The following is a 16,365-nucleotide window of genomic DNA, read 5'->3' as shown; positions in this document are numbered from 1 at the left end:
TTAGCTTATATTATTATGTCCATTTTCAAAGGTCCAAAGGTCTATTTTCCTTGTTAGTATCTAAAATTTCACAAGTTGGTTTATTATTGTCATGTACTGAAGTACAGTGAAAAGATTGCCTTGCATTCCATTCCTACAGATTATTTTATTAGAACTGTACAAGGTAAAACAATAACAGAATTCAGAATAAAGTGTTACAGTTACAGGTAAAATGCATTGCAGGTAAACAATAAGGTGCAATGTCAAAGGTTCATAGTCAGCAACACCTCTGCCATGGTTATTTTAAGTACTGGTGCTGCACAAATTTGCGCCCTCAGCCCCCTATTCTACTCCATGTACACTTATCATGGTGTTACTAGACACTGTTATAACTCCATTTACAATTTTGCTGATACCACCACAATAGTGGACCATGTCTCAGGTAATGATGAGTCAAAGTACAGGAAAGAGATAGGGGGCTTAGTGACATGGTGTTATGACAATGACCTTTCCCTCAATGTCAGCAAAATGAAAGAGCAGGAAGGGGGCAGTCTACATGCTCTTGCCTTCATCAATGGTGCTGATGTTGAGAGCTTTGAGTTCCTAGGTGTAAACATTGCCAATAGCCCACCCTGGTCCAGCCATGTAGACACCACAGCTAAGAAATCTCACCAATGCCTCTACACCTCAGGAGGCTAAAGGAATTTGACATGTTCCTGTCAACCCTTAACAGTTTTATTGATGTACCATAAAAAGTGTCTTATTTGGATGCATTCCAGCTTGGTATGGCAACTCCTCTGCCTGTGACACAAGAAACAGCGGAGTTGTGGATACAGCTCAGCTCATCACTGAAACAAGCCTCTCCTCCATACACTCTGTCTATACGTCTGTATAATGCATCACCTCATACTAATGGGCATTACACTCCATCTGCTGTTGCTTTGTCCGTCTTCTCTCAAATTAACTACAGCTACAGGTTCCGTTCTGTCATTTTATATCTTAAACTCCTGCTCTTTCTCCAGCTGTCCATAGATTTTTTTTACTTTGTTCTTATCCAATTCCATTTTGAATATTCTTATTGGATCTGCTCCCGTTGATATTTTGATATTTTTTTAACCATTGCCTTACAAATCATAGCCACTCATTGTAAAATAAGATTCTTCTCATTCCTTTGTGTGGTACTTTAATTTGTTAAATCTGTATATCATTGTTGCTGGAAACAGATTCTTCTTTGCACTATCCACCACTTTTGTAATTTCCCTCAAATTGCACCGAAGCCTTCTCTGCTGTATGGAGAACTCGCCCCTGGGACCAACCTTGTCTAAATCTCCAGTGCATCCACTTGCTATTTTTCTCAGAGCCTAGAACTGAATCTAGTATACTGAATTTAGAATAGTATCAATTCCAAAGAAGAAACGTACAAATTAGCTAGAAAAAATTCAGAGTCCAGCAGAGGAGGACAAAGGGCTTAATTAGGAAAGGGAAAAAAGATTATGAGAGAAAGCTGGCAGGGAACATAAAAACTGACTGTAAAAGCTTTTATAGATTATGTGAGAAGAAAAAGATTGGTTAAGACAAATGTAGGTCCCTTACAGTCAGAAACAGGTGAATCAATCATAGTCATAGTCATACTTTATTGATCCTGGGGAAAATTGGTTTTCAGGGAACAAGGGGAACAAGGACATGGCAGACCAGCTGAATAACTACTTTGGTTCTGTCTTCACTAAGGGGGACATAAATAATCTTACAGAAATAGTAGGGGACTGAGGGTCTAGTGAGATGGAGGAACTGAGGGTAGGGAAGTGGTGTTAGGTAAATTGAAGGGATTGAAGGCAGATAAATCCCCAGGGCCAGATGGTCTGCATCCCAGAGTGCTTAAGGAAGTAGCCCAAGAAATAGTGGATGCATTAGTGATAATTTTTCGAAACTCTTTAGATTCTGGATTATTTCCTGAGGATTGGAGGGTGGCTACTGTAACCCCGCTTTTTAAAAAAGGAGGGAGTGAGAAACTGGGGAATTATAGACCGGTTAGCCTAACATCGGTGGTGGAGAAAATGCTAGAGTCAGTTATCAAAGATGTGGTGACAGCACATTTGGAAAGCAGTGAAATCATCGGACAAAGTCAGCATGGATTTGTGAAAGGAAAATCATGTCTGACGAATCTCATAGAATTTTTTGAGGATGTAACTAGTAGAGTGGATAGGGGAGAACCAGTGGATGTGGTATATTTGGATTTTCAAAAGGCTTTTGACAAGGTCCCACACAGGAGATTAGTGTACAAACTTAAAGCACACGGTATTGGGGGTATGGTATTGATGTGGATAGAGAATTGGTTGGCAGACAGGAAGCAAAGAGTGGGAATAAACGGGACCTTTTCAGAATGGCAGGCAGTGACTAGTGGGGTACCGCAAGGCTCAGTACTGGGACCCCAGTTGTTTACAATATATATTAATGACTTAGACGAGGGAATTAAATGCAGCATCTCCAAGTTTGCGGATGAGACGAAGCTGGGCGGCAGTGTTAGCAGTGAGGAGGATGCTAAGAGGATGCAGGGTGACTTGGATAGATTGGGTGAGTGGGCAAATTCATGGCAGATGCAATTTAATGTGGATAAATGTGAAGTTATCCACTTTGGTGGCAAAAACAGGAAAACAGATTATTATCTGAATGGTGGCCGATTAGGAAAAGGGGAGCTGCAAGGAGACCTGGGTGTCATTGTACACCAGTCATTGAAAGTGGGCATGCAGGTACAGCAGGCAGTGAAAAAGGCGAATGGTATACTGGCATTCATAGCAAGAGGATTCGAGTACAGGAGCAGGGAGGTACTACTGCAGTTGTACAAGGCCTTGGTGAGATCACACCTGGAGGATTGTGTGCAGTTTTGGTCCCCTAATCTGAGGAAAGCCATTCTTGCCTAGAGGGAGTACAAAGAAGGTTCACCAGATTGATTCCTGGGATGGCAGGACTTTCATATGAAAAAAGACTGGATCGACTAGGCTTATACTCGCTAGAATTTAGAAGATTGAGGGGTGATCTTATTGAAACGTATAAAATTCTAAAGGGATTGGACAGGCAAGATGCAGGAAGATTGTTCCCGATGTTGGGGAAGTCCAGAACGAGGGGTCACAGTTTGAGGATAAAGGGGAAGCCTTTTAGGACCGAGATGAGGAAAAACTTCTTCACACAGAGAGTGGTGAATCTGTGGAATTCTCTGCCACAGGAAACAGTTGAGGCCAGTTCATTGGCTATATTTAAGAGGGAGTTAGATATGGCCCTTGTGGCTAAAGGGATCAGGAGGTGTGGCAAGAAGGCAGGTACAGGGTTCTGAGTTGGATGATCAGCCATGATCATACTGAATGGCGGTTCAGGCTCGAAGGGTCGAATGGCCTACTCCTGCACCTATTTTCTATGTTTCTATACAATTGAAACTCAACCAATGTTTTATAAAGATTCAGAATTTTTACCCTTCTGCTTTTGTTAATAAAGCCAGGGAAGTGCTCTTTTTTTAAACAGCCAAAGTGTTATTAGATTCAGTTTCTTTTTAAGATACTTCTGAAATGTAATGCCTTCAGTTTACACAATGTAAACCCTCAGTAATAGTAAATAAATGACCAGATAACATAGAACATAGAATAGTACAGCACAGTACAGGCCCTTCTGCCCACAATGTTGTGCCGACCCTCAAACACTGTCTTCCATATAACCCCCCCACCTTAAATTCCTCCATATACCTGTCTAGTAGTCTCTTAAATTTCGCTAGTGTATCTGCCTCCACCACTGACTCAGGCAGTGCATTCCACGCACTAACCACTCTCTGAGTAAAAAACCTTCCTCTAATATCCCCCTTGAACTTCCCACCCCTTACCTTAAAGCCATGTCCTCTTGTATTGAGCAGTTTTGCCCTGGGGAAGAGGCACTGGCTATCCACTCTATCTATTCCTCTTAATATCTTGTATGCCCCTATCATGTCTCCTCTCATCCTCCTTCTCTCCAAAGAGTAAAGCCTTAGCTCCCTTAATCTCTGATCATAATCCATGCTGTCTAAACCAGGCAGCATCCTGGTAAATCTCCTCTGTACGCTTTCCAATGCTTCCACATCCTTCCTATAGTGAGGAGACCAGAACTGGACACAGTACTCCAAGTGTGGCCTAACCAGAGTTTTATAGAGCTGCAGCATTACATCGCGACTCTTAAACTCTATCCCTCGACTTATGAAAGCTAACACCCCATAAGCTTTCTTAACTACCCTATCTACTTGTGAGGCAACTTTCAGGGACCTGTGGACATGTACCCCCAGACCTCTCTGCTCCTTCACACTACCAAGTATCCTGCCATTTACCTTGTACTCTGCCTTGGAGTTTGTCCTTCCAAAGTGTACCACCTCACACTTCTCCGGGTTGAACTCCATCTGCCACTTCTCAGCCCACTTCTGCATCCTATCAATGTCTCTCTGCAATCTTCGACAATCCTTGACACTACCTACAATACCACCAATCTTTGTGCCATCTGCAAACTTGCCAACCCACCCTTCTACCCCCACATCCAGGTCGTTAATAAAAATCACGAAAATTAGAGGTCCCAGAACAGATCCTTGTGGGACAACCCTCCAATCCGAATGTACTCCCTCCACCACGACCCTCTGCCTTCTGCAGGCAAGCCAATTCTAAATCCACCTGGCCAAACTAAACTGGATCCCATGCCTTCTGATTTTCTGAATAAGCCTACGGTGTATATGTTGAGGGTTAAATATAACCTGTTTATATTGAGGGTTAAATATTGACAAGATCAGCCCACTCTTTAGTAATGCTCTTGGAGCTTTTCCATTCACCTGAGAAAACAAACACATACCTCTAAAGAGTGTTGGTACTTTCAGATGAGGAGGAGGGGAGGGAAAGCTGGTACAAACAGCCATTATAGCTTGAAGTTAATTACATGTTTCTTCTACTAGAACACGTTACATCCACACAGAGTTGGGAATCCGTGATCGACTGTTTGTTGGTGTACTGACATCCAAAGGTACTCTGAACACATTGGCTGTGTCTGTTAATCGGACAGTGGCCCATCACTTCAACAAGCTGGTATATTTCACTGGGTTTCGCAATACCAAGGTTCCACATGGTATGCAGATAGTATCCCATGGAGATGACCAACCTGTGTGGCTAATGTACCGAACCATCCAGTACATCTATGAACATTATGGCAATGAGTACGACTGGTTCTACTTGACTCAGGATAACACATACACTGAGGCAGAACGCATCAAGTCTCTCATTTCTCACCTGAGTATCAACAATGACCTGTATTTGGGACGGACAGAAGAATTCATTGGCGGTGACCCTGACTCACGCTATTGCCATGGTGGCTATGGTTATGTGTTATCACGGAGTGTCCTTATCAAGCTTCAGCAGTACCTGGACAGCTGTCGCAATGATATCCTGAGTGCACGACCAGATGAGTGGCTTGGTCGCTGCATCATAGACTTCATTGGTATCAGCTGCATTGACAAACATAAGGTCAGTTAAACTGGTAAATTGGTTTATTGTTGTTACATATACTGAAGTACAGTGGAAAAAATTGCTTTGCACACCATCCAGATGGATCATTTCATTACAACATTGCATTGAGGTAATACAAGGGAAAACAATAACAGAATGAAGAATAAAGTGTTACAGTTACAAGTAAAGTGCAGCACAATGCAAGGGCATAATGAGGCAAATTGTGAAGTTGAGAGTCCATCTTGTGCTAGGGGACCATTCAAAAATGTTATAACAGCAGAGTAGAAGCTATCCTTGAGCCTGGTGGTATGTGCTTTCAGACTTTTGTATCTTCTGCCTGATGAAGAGTGGGAAGAAGATTCTCTAGCTAATCAAGAGCTTACCTGCTTCTGCTTTGAATATACTCAATGATCCAACCTCCACAGTCATCCATGGCAATGAATTCCACAGATTCACCTCCTACTGGCTAAAGAAACTCCTCCTCATCTCTGTTCTAAATGGACCTCCCTCTATTTTGAGGCTGTGCACTCTGGTTCTAGACTCTTCCCCCCCTCCCATACGAAACATCCTCTCCAAATCCACTCTATGTAGGTATTTCAAAATTCAACAAGTTTCAGTGAGGTTCCCCCTTCATTCATCTAAACTCTGGTGAGTACAGGCCCAGAGCCATCAAATGCTCCTCATACATTAACCCTTTCATCCCTGGAATCATTCTCATGAACCGCCTCTGGACCCTCTCCAATGCCAGCACATCAGCACAGGGGCCCAAGACTGCTTACGATACTCCCAAGTGTGGTCTGACCAATGCTTTATAAAGCCTAAGCAAAACATCCTTGCCCTTATATTCTAGTCCTCACAAAATGGATACTAACATTGCTTTTTTGCCTTCCTTACCACCAACTCCACCTGTAATATACATCTAAGGGCTCTCAAGTCCCTTTACACTTCTGATTTTTTAAATTTTCTCCCCAATTAGAAAATAGTCTTCACCTTTATTTCTTCTACTAATGTGCATGACCGTATACTTCCCTACGCCATATTCCATCTGGTACTTCTTTGCCCGTCCTGCAGATTTCCTGCTTCCTCAACACTAACTGCCCCTCCACCTATCTTTATTTAATCTACGATCTACAACCTAGCCACAAGGCCATTAGTTCTGTCATCTAAATCATTGACATATAACATGAAAAGAAGCAGTCCCAAAACAGATCCCTGCAGAACACCACTAGTCATCAGCAGCCATCCAGAAAAGGGCCCCTTTATTCCCACTCTTTGCTTTCTGCTCATCAGCCAATCTTCTGTCCATGCTAGTATCTCTCCTGTAATACCATGGGTTCTTATCTAGACTCACTCTGCCCTCTGACGCTCGAATTTCTGATATTTGGCTTGAGTCTTCCACAGTGAAGACTGACACAAAATACTTATTAAGGTGACCCACTATTACTTTGTCCCCCATTGTTGTTGTTCGTCCATCGTTGACGTCGATGAGGACCTCGACACCATTATGATGGTGCCGAGACTAACGCGTGATTTGGATTTAAGTGAGGGAGAGATGTGCAGCGTCAGCCTCACTCTCTCTTCCCAATTCCCATCTGGATCCAGTGGCAAGACAGAGTCGAGACGGCTGGAGATGGGACTAGGCGCAGTGGATGACCAGGACGTCTTCTGTGTCTTGTCCTGCTGTACACGTTCCACGACACTTGCAGAGACCGCCTTCTTGACTGTTGGACCTTCCATTGGTCTCGTCCGCTCAATCCGCCGGAGTCTGTCTTCACATGCTGGAATAGACAACTCCCAATATCCCTATGCCCCCCATTACTAACTCCCTATGTCCCCCATTACTACCTCTCCAGTGACATTTTCCAGCGGTTCAATATTCATTCTCATATTCTTTTTCTCTTTATACTGTATGTCTGTAAAAACCTTTGGTATCTTAGAGTCATAGAGAAGTACAGTTCAGAAACCATCCCTTTGGCCCATCTAGTCCATACCGAAGCCATTTAGACTGCCTACACCTATCAACCTGCACTGTGATTATAGTCTCCATATCCCACTATCCATGTACCTATCGAAACTGCTCTTAAATGTTGAAATCGAGCTCACATGCACCACTTGTGCTGGCAGCTCATTTCACATTCTCACAACCCTCTGAGTGAAAAAAGTTTCCACTCATGTTTCCCATAATTTTTTCATCTTTTACCCTTAAGCCATGACGTCTGGTTGTAGTCCCACCTAGTTTTAGTGGCAAAAGCCTGCTTGCATTTTCCTCGCCTGTACCCTTCATAATTTTGTATACTTCTATCACGTCTCCTCTCAAGCTTCTACATTCTAAAGAATAGAGTCCTAACCAATTGAACCTTTTCATTATAACTCAGGTCCTCCAGACCCACTAACATCCTTTCTCTGCACTCTTTCAACTTTGTTTACATCTTTCCTGGAGATTGGTGACCAAAACTGCTCACCATACTGCAAATTAGGCCACACCAATGTCTCAAACAACTTCAACATTACATCCCATTATCTGTACTTGATACATTGATTTATGAAGGCCAATGTGCCAAAAGCTTTCTTTACAACTCTATCTACATGTGATGCCACTTTCAATGAATTGTGTACCTGTATTCCCAGATCCCTTTGTTCTACCACACTCCTCAGTACCCTTCTGTACCCACCAGGGTGTTACTCTGGTTGGCAATCAATGGTGAGCGGTGTTCTGGAAGAGGGGACCAAGTGTAGTGTATCTAAATTTGCTGATGACACTAAATTGAGTGGTAAAGCAAATTGTGCAGAAGGTATGAAGAGTCTGCAGAGAGATGGGCAAGGTCCGGCAGATGGAGTATAATGTTGGTAATTGCGAGGTCTTCCACTTTGGAAGGAAAAATGGACGATTAGATTATTATTTAGATTGGTAAAAAATTGCAGCATGCAGCTGTGCAGGGGAACTTGGGAGTGCTTGTGCATGAATCACAAAAGGTTGGTTTGCAGGTGCAGCAGGATATCAAGAAGACAAAAGGAATGTTGGCCTTCGTTACTGGAGGGATTGAATTTAAGAGCAGGAAGGTTATGCTGCATCTGTATAGGGTACTGGTGAGGCCACACCTGGAGTACTGTGTGCATTTCTGGTCTCCTTACTTGAGGAAGGATATACTGGCTTTGGAGGCGGTGCAAAGGAGATTCACCAGGTTGATTCCAGAGATGAGAGGGTCAGACTGTGAGGAGAGATTGAGTCGCCTGGGACTGTACTCGCTGGATTCAAAAGAATGAGAGATCTTATAGAAACATATAAAATTATGAAAGGGATAGATAAAATAGAGGCAGGAAAGTTGTTTCCACTGGTAGTTGAGACTAGAATTAGGGAACATAGTCTCAAGATTTGGGGGAGTAAATTCATGATAGCCTTCCTCACTGTCCACTGCACCTCCAATTTTGATGTTATCCACAAATTTGCTGATCCAGTTAACCACATTATCATCCGGATCATTGATATAGGTGACAAACAACAAAGGACCCAGTACCAATCCCACTGCACATCACTAGTCACAGGTCTCCAGTCAGAGAGGCAACCCTATACCAACACTCTTTGGCTTCTCCCACAAAGCCAATGTCTAATTCAATTTACTACCTCATCCGGAATGCCGAGTGACTGAACCTTCTTGACAGCATCCCATGTGGGACCTTGTCCATGTAGACAACATCCACTGCCTTGTCTTCTTTTATATCTTTTATATTATTAGCTAGCTTACCTTCATATATCTTCTTTCATCATGGCTTTTCTAGTTGCCTTCTGTTGGTTTTTAAAAGCTTCCAATTGTATAAATTTCCAATAATTTTTGCTATATTATATACCTTCTCTTATGCTTTTATGCTATCTTTGACTTCCCTTGTTAGCCATGGTTATCTTAACCTCCCTTTGGAATACTTCATCTTTGGATTATATCTATCCTGTACCTTCTGATTTGTCCCCAGAAACTCCAGCCATTGCTATTCCACCATCATCTCTAATAATCTATCCAACCTTATCTTAAATATATTTACTGAGGTAGCCTCCACTCTGGCCAGCTCCACTCTCATACCTCTGTAATTCCCTTTACTCCTCTGTACATCTGACTTTGTCTTCTCCCTCTCAAACTATAGGGTGAAATCTATCATATTTTCCTTTACCTTAAGCTCCCTAATGATAACTGGTTCATTACACAATCCAGAATTACCTTTCCCCTAGTGAGCTCAATCACAAGCTGCTCTGAAACTCATCTTGTAGGCATCCTACAAATTCCCTCCCTTGGGATCCAGCACCAATCTGATCTTCTCAATTTACCTGCATATTGAAATCCTTCATAACTTTTGAAACGTTGGCCTTATCACATGCCTTTTGCAACTCCTGTTATAGTTTATATCCTGTATCCTGACCGTTCAGGGACTGTATATAACCGGCATCAGAGTATTGTTATCTTCGCAATTTTTTAAACTCTATCCACAACAATTCTACATGACAGAACTGTGGCTAATGAGAGAAGTCAAAGCTAACGTAAAAGCCAAAGGGAGGGGATATAATAGAGCATAAATTAGTGGGAAGTTAGAGGTTTGGGAAGAAAGGTGAGAGTGGATTTCGGACCACTGGAAAACGATGCTGGAGAGATAGTAATGGGGGACAAGGAAATGGTGGGTGAACTGAATAAGTATTTGGCATCAGTATTCACTGTGGAAGACATAAGTAGTATGGTGGATGTTCCAGAGTGTCAGTGGTCAGAAGTGTGTGAAATTCCTATTACTAGGGAGAAGGGTCTTGGAACACTGATAGTTTTAAAAGTAGATAAGTCACCTGAACCAGATGGGGTACACCCCAAGGTTCTGAAAGAGGTGGCTAAAGAAATTGTGGAGGCATTAGTAATGATCTTTCAAGAATCACTACAGTCAGGGTGGCTGGTGGCGCAATGACATTGGTGCCGGACCCGGGAGCAGAGGTTCCTGGATTCGAAACTAGTCGTGTCCGCCCCCGAGCACGCTTTCCATCCATGCTGGGTTGAGTGTCGAGACCGCAACTTGACCTCGTAAAACAAAGGGAAGATACTGCGAAAATGTCTTGTGTGAGGAGTGGCGCGCGCAGTCTCTCTCTCTCTTGCTCTGAGCCGTGGAAAAAGCCATGAAATATCCATCATCATGGATGCACGCATGCACACGCAGATGTACATGTACAGACTCACACACATGCAGGCACGTGCCAAAAAATAAGAATCACTGGAGTCTGGAATGGATCTGGAAGACTGAAAAATTGCAAATGTCAGTCCACTCTTCAAGAAGGGGGAGAAGCAGAAGAAAGGAAATTATTGGCCAGATAGATTGATTCAGTGGTTGGAAAGATGTTTGAGTCGATTGTTGTGGTTTTGGGGTACTTGGAGGCACATGATAAAATAGGCTGTAGGCATGAGGCAAAGATTAGGAATAAATATAAGAACATAAGAAATAGGAGCAGGAGTAGGCCATCCGGCCCATCAAGTCTGTCTCACCATTCAATAAGATCATGGCTTATCTGTCCGTAAACTCAGCTCCATCTACCTGCCTTTCCCACATAACCCTTAATTCCCCTACTATGTGAAAAGCCATCTAACTGTATCTTAAATATATTTAGTGTAGAAGCATTAACTGCTTCCCTGGGCAGAGAATTCCACAGATTCACCACTCTCTGGGGAAAAACAGTTTCTCCTCATCTCGGTCCTAAATCTTCTCCCCTGAATCTTGAGGCAATATCCCCAAGTTCTAGTCTCACCTACCAATGGAAACAACTTTCCTACTTCTATCTTATCTATCCCTTTCAAAATTTTGTATGTTTCTGTAAGATCCCCTCTCATTCTTCTGAATTCCAGAGAGTATAGTCCCAGGCGACTCAATCTCTCCTCATAGGTTAACCCCTTCATCTCTGGAATCAACCTGGTGAACTTGCTCTGCACTGCCTCCAAAGCCAGTATATCCTTCCTCAAGTATGGAGACCAGAACTGCACACAGTACTCCAGGTGCAGCCTCGCCAGTACCCTGTATAGTTGCGGCATGACCTCCCTGCTCTTGATAAAGGAAGCCTTTTCTGGTTGACTGCCAATGACTAGTGTTGTTTCACAAGGGTCTGTGTTGAGATCGATTCTTTTTATGTTATATGTCAATGATTTTGATGATGGAATTAATGGATTTGTTGCAAGGTTTGCGGATGACACAGATAGTTTTGGGGAAGTAGTGGGGCTACAGAAGGACTTAGTCAGATTAGGAAAATGGGCAAGCAGGTGGTAGATGGAGTACAGTGTTGAGAAGTGTATGATCATGCACTTTGGTATGTGAAATTAAAGGGTAGACTATTTTCTAAATGGGGAGAAAATTCAAGTGTCTGAGGTGCAAGGGGGCTTGGGAGTCGTGCAGGGTTGAGTTGGTGGTGAGGAGGGCCAAATGTGATGTTGGTGTTCATTTCAAGAAGACTAGAATCTAAAACCAAAAATGTAATGCAGAGGCTTGAAAAGAACTGGTGAGACCTCACTTAGAGGAGGATTGAACGTCTTGCCATATGAAGAGCGTTTGATGGCTCTGGGCCTGTATTTACTAGAATTCAGAAGAATGAGGGGTGACCTAATTGAAACCTATTGAATGTTAAAAATCCTCAATAGAGTGGATGTGGAGAGGATGGTGGGAGAATCTAGGACCACAGGACACAGCTTCAGAATAAAGGGGCATCCTTTTAGAACAGAAGAAGAATTTATTTAGCTAGAGAGTGGTGAATCTGTGGAATCTGTTATCACAGCTAAATCTTTATGTATACTTAAGGCAGAGGTTGATAGATTCTTGATTGGTCAGGGCATGAAGGAATATGGGGAGAAGGCAGGAGATTTGGGGCTGAGAGGAACAATGGATCAGCCATGATGAAATGGCGGATCGACTTGTATACCAACTGCCCCAGCCTCAGCCCTATCACTGCGGTTCCCATACCCCTGCCAAATTAGTTTAAGCTCTCTCCAACAGCTCTAGCAAATCTGCTCACAAGGTTATTGATCCCCTTCAGGTTTAGGTGTAACTTGTCCTTTTTGTAGATTTCCACTGCATCCACTTGCTGTTATTTTTCCCGATGTTCAGAAGCAGAAACTGAATTAATGCTACACATTCTAACCAGAGTTTTGCAAAGATTCAGAATTTGTACAACCAATTTAGAATTTGTATAATGATATAACAGGTGTGAGATACCAAGGGATTGTTTACTGTTCCTAAAGGAATACAAGGATATTGCAATAAGGGAGTGAGATGAGGGTGGATGGAAGCTCTCATTGTTTGGATTGCAGACCACAAGCCATGTTTATGTAGCCATAAAATCCAATGGCTCCATAACCAGTTGGCTACTATATGTACACAAACCCACATGGTGTGAGTGAACCTAACAACAGGAAGGTAATACTAAACATCCCAGTGTCTTCCTTGCCCACTATCCACGTATTGTGTCATAATTTCAGAAATCCTGGCTGAATCTAGGGATCTGAGCCAGCTTTTAGAAAACATTGGCATTTGCATTGGGATCTTGTCGATTCTTACAACACATCACAGTCAAAAGAATAATGATTGAAATGCAATTAATGGCAGAATGTAGGTGGCCAATTTACACACAAGAATACCCCGCAGCTATGTGATGATGACTGGGTAATCTGTTTGTCATGGTATCGGAGGGATAAAGACATGCTCACTGATTTGAGCCAAAAGATCCTCTGCATGCCCTTTGATTAACCAAAATGCTAGCATACTTACAGTGAAGCACTCCCTCAGCAGTGCACTGCCAACTTCAGCCTGGGTTAGGTGCTGAGCCTCTGGAGAGGGAATGCCCAATTGGAATTTATTATTACAGATCAAGATTGAACCTAGGTTTCCTGAGTTGATTGATCTGGTGAGCTATCAAGTGGTGCTCATATCTATGTTGGAGCTAATTAATCATTTCATTACGTGATTTTATTGGATTGCTGTTCTGAACAGCTTTTTCGGTAACTCATACTAAAGGATGTTCAAACTAACTTCATTCCCTAGAAGTTCAGTAGGAGATCACAGTGTCATAGGTAGACAGGGGGGTGACTGACTGTCCTTCAGTCAGGGCATCAAGTATAGGATTTGGGACATTATGTTGTATTTGTATAAGTTGTTGGCGAGGCAGCACTTGGAGTACCATGTACATTCTTGGTTGTCCGGCTTTGGGAAAGAGTGCAGAAAAAAATATGAAGATGTTGGCAAGGCTCCTCATATTAGTTAGAGGGAGAGTTGGCCAGACTAGACTCTTATTCCTTGGAATGTAGGAGGATGAGGTGCAGCTTTATAGAAATGTTCAAAATTATGAGGGGCATAGGTAAGGTGGACGGTAAGTCTTTTCCCAGGGTAGAGGAACCTAAGCATGGTATAGATTTAGGGTGAGAGGAAAAAGATTTGTAAGGGTCCTACAGGGCAACTTTTTCCACTCAGAGACTGGTGAGTATATGGAATGAGCTCCAGAGGAAGTGGTTGAGCCAAGTACAATAACATTCAAGTAGCACTTGGATAGGCACATGGAGGGCCAGGGCTTAAAGGGATATGGGCTGAATGCAGCAAATTGGGACTAGCTGGAGGGCACCGTGGTCAGCATAGACTGCTTAGGCCAAAGGGCCTTGTATCTGTACTGTACAACTCTGACTTTAAAAGGAGGACAAAGTATCAGTTGGGACCTTTCTTGACCACTATTTAAATATCCTTAACTCCCTGGGAGTGCAGCTATCTGGTCTCTACAAGTTTATGCTTCATGGTGTCAAAGACTGATTGTCGAATGGCCTGCTGCTGTACAATCTGGGCCACAGCTCCTTGCCTAAGCAAAGCTTGGCATAAGACTCACTGTGTGTTTGAAATATTAATTCCACTGAGTGCTGGTTGCTCCAGAAAAACAGAAAATTGAAAGTAGTAATAAATCTGGGAAAGGAAAAACGTAACCACTGAATATTGTTGAAATGGTTTTAATAGAAGGCATTAATATGGACATTTCCATAGTTCCTATGCTTGAACATAATTAGCAGCAGATGGTAATTTCTACCAGAACAGAACTGAGTAATCTTCTATGATTATATAGTTTTTATTTATAAAACATGCCAAAATGTGTTAGAAAAATGAAATTAATTCCAGAATACTATGAAGTGTCAAAATCTTTCCAAATTTGACAGAGTTCATTTTTTTGGCACAGAGCATAGAACAATATAGAACAGCAATAGCCTCCTTGCCCAATGGTATCTGTGTTTACCACAATATTAAATTTAATAATAATAAATTATTATTAGAGCATTTTTCATACAAATGAGGTAGTTCAAAGTGCTGTACAATGAGATAAAATGCAAACATTTAAAAAAAACATATGTTGGTTAAAATCAAGGTTAAATAAGTTTTGAGCTGACGTTTAATTGAGTCTGCATCCTTTACAAACGAGAGAATCTGCAGATACTGGAAATTCAAGCAACACATTCAAGAACGAGGAATTCTGCAGATGCTGGAACTTCAAGCAACACACATCAAAGTTGCTGGTGAATGCAGCAGGCCAGGCAGCATCTCTAGGAAGAGGTACAGTCGACGTTTCAGGCCGAGACCCTTCGTCAGGACTAACTGAAAGAAGAGCTAGTAAGGGATTTGAAAGTGGGAGGGGGAGGGGGAGATCCAAAATGATAGGAGAAGACAGGAGGGGAAGGATGGAGCCAAGAGCTGGACAGTTGATTGGCAAAAGGGATATGAGAGGATTATGGGACAGGAGGCCCAGGGAGAAAGAAAAGGAGGGGGGGAAACCCAGAGGATGGGCAAGGGGTATAGTGAGAGGGACAGAGGGAGAAAAAGGAGAGAGAGAGCGAGAGAGAGAGAGAGAGAGAAAGAATGTCTGTATATAAATAAATAATGGATGGGGTACCAGAGAAAGCAGGATCTCCCAGTGGCTGCACATTTTAATTCCACGTCCCATTCCCATTCTGATATGTCTATCCACCCACATCCCATTCCCATTCTGACATGTCTATCCACGGCCTCCTCTACTGTAAAGATGAAGCCACACTCAGGTTGGAGGAACAACACCTTATATTCCATCTGGGTAGCCTCCAACCTGATGGCATGAATATTGACTTCTCAAACTTCCGCTAATGCCCCACCTCCCCCTCGTACCCCATCCGTTATTTATTTATATACACACATTCTTTCTCTCACTCTCCCTTTTCTCCCTCTGTCCCTCTCACTATAGCCCTTGCCCATCCTCTGGGTTTTTCCCCCCTCTCCCTTTTGTTTCTCCCTGGGCCTCCTGTCCCATAATCCTCTCATATCCCTTTTGCCAATCAACTGACCAACTCTTGGCTCCATCCCTCCCCCTCCTGTCTTCTCCTATCATTTTGGATCTCCCCCTCCCCCTCCCACTTTCAAATCTCTTACTAACTCTTCCTTCAGTTAGTCCTGACGAAGGGTCTCGGCCTGAAACGTCGACTGTACCTCTTCCTAGAGATGCTGCCTGGTCTGCTGCGTTCACCAGCAACTTTGATGTGTGTTGCAACACATTCAAGTGCTGGAGGAACTCAGCATGCCAGGTAGCATCTGTGGAAGAAAAGTACAGTCATCGTTTCGGGCCTAGACCCTTCGACAGACCCACCAAAATGTCGACTGTACTTTTTTCCATAGATGCTGCCTGGCCTGCTGAGTTCCTGCAGCATTTGGTGTGTGCTGCATCCTTTATAATTTTGGAGCATAGTTCAAAAAAGTTGTACTGCCAACTATCTTTTGAGGGAGATTGTTTAAATTTAAGAGATCAGCAAAAGAAGACCTGAGAGCGCGAGCAGGATTATAAAAGTGAATTAGAGTAATCTAGTCTATTCGATATAAAGGTGTGGATTAGTTTTTC

At 42.8% G+C, this 16,365-nt stretch overlaps 1 protein-coding gene across 1 annotated transcript in view; it reads left to right on the top strand.

Moving 5' to 3' along the window:
* The window catches only part of chpf2 (chondroitin polymerizing factor 2), a 56,644-nt gene that overhangs the window by 2,032 nt on the left and 38,247 nt on the right, over positions 1-16,365 (top strand). Inside the window, exon 2 of the mRNA XM_063060953.1 lies at positions 4,928-5,492. Within this exon, the coding sequence (XP_062917023.1) occupies positions 4,928-5,492 (565 nt within the window). The remainder of the gene's footprint in view (positions 1-4,927; positions 5,493-16,365) is intronic.

Source organism: Mobula hypostoma, chromosome 1 (assembly GCF_963921235.1).
Source record: "Mobula hypostoma chromosome 1, sMobHyp1.1, whole genome shotgun sequence".
NCBI lineage: Eukaryota > Metazoa > Chordata > Chondrichthyes > Myliobatiformes > Myliobatidae > Mobula > Mobula hypostoma.
Note: the sequence above shows the minus strand (reverse complement) of the source record. Positions and strands in the feature narration are given on the sequence as shown.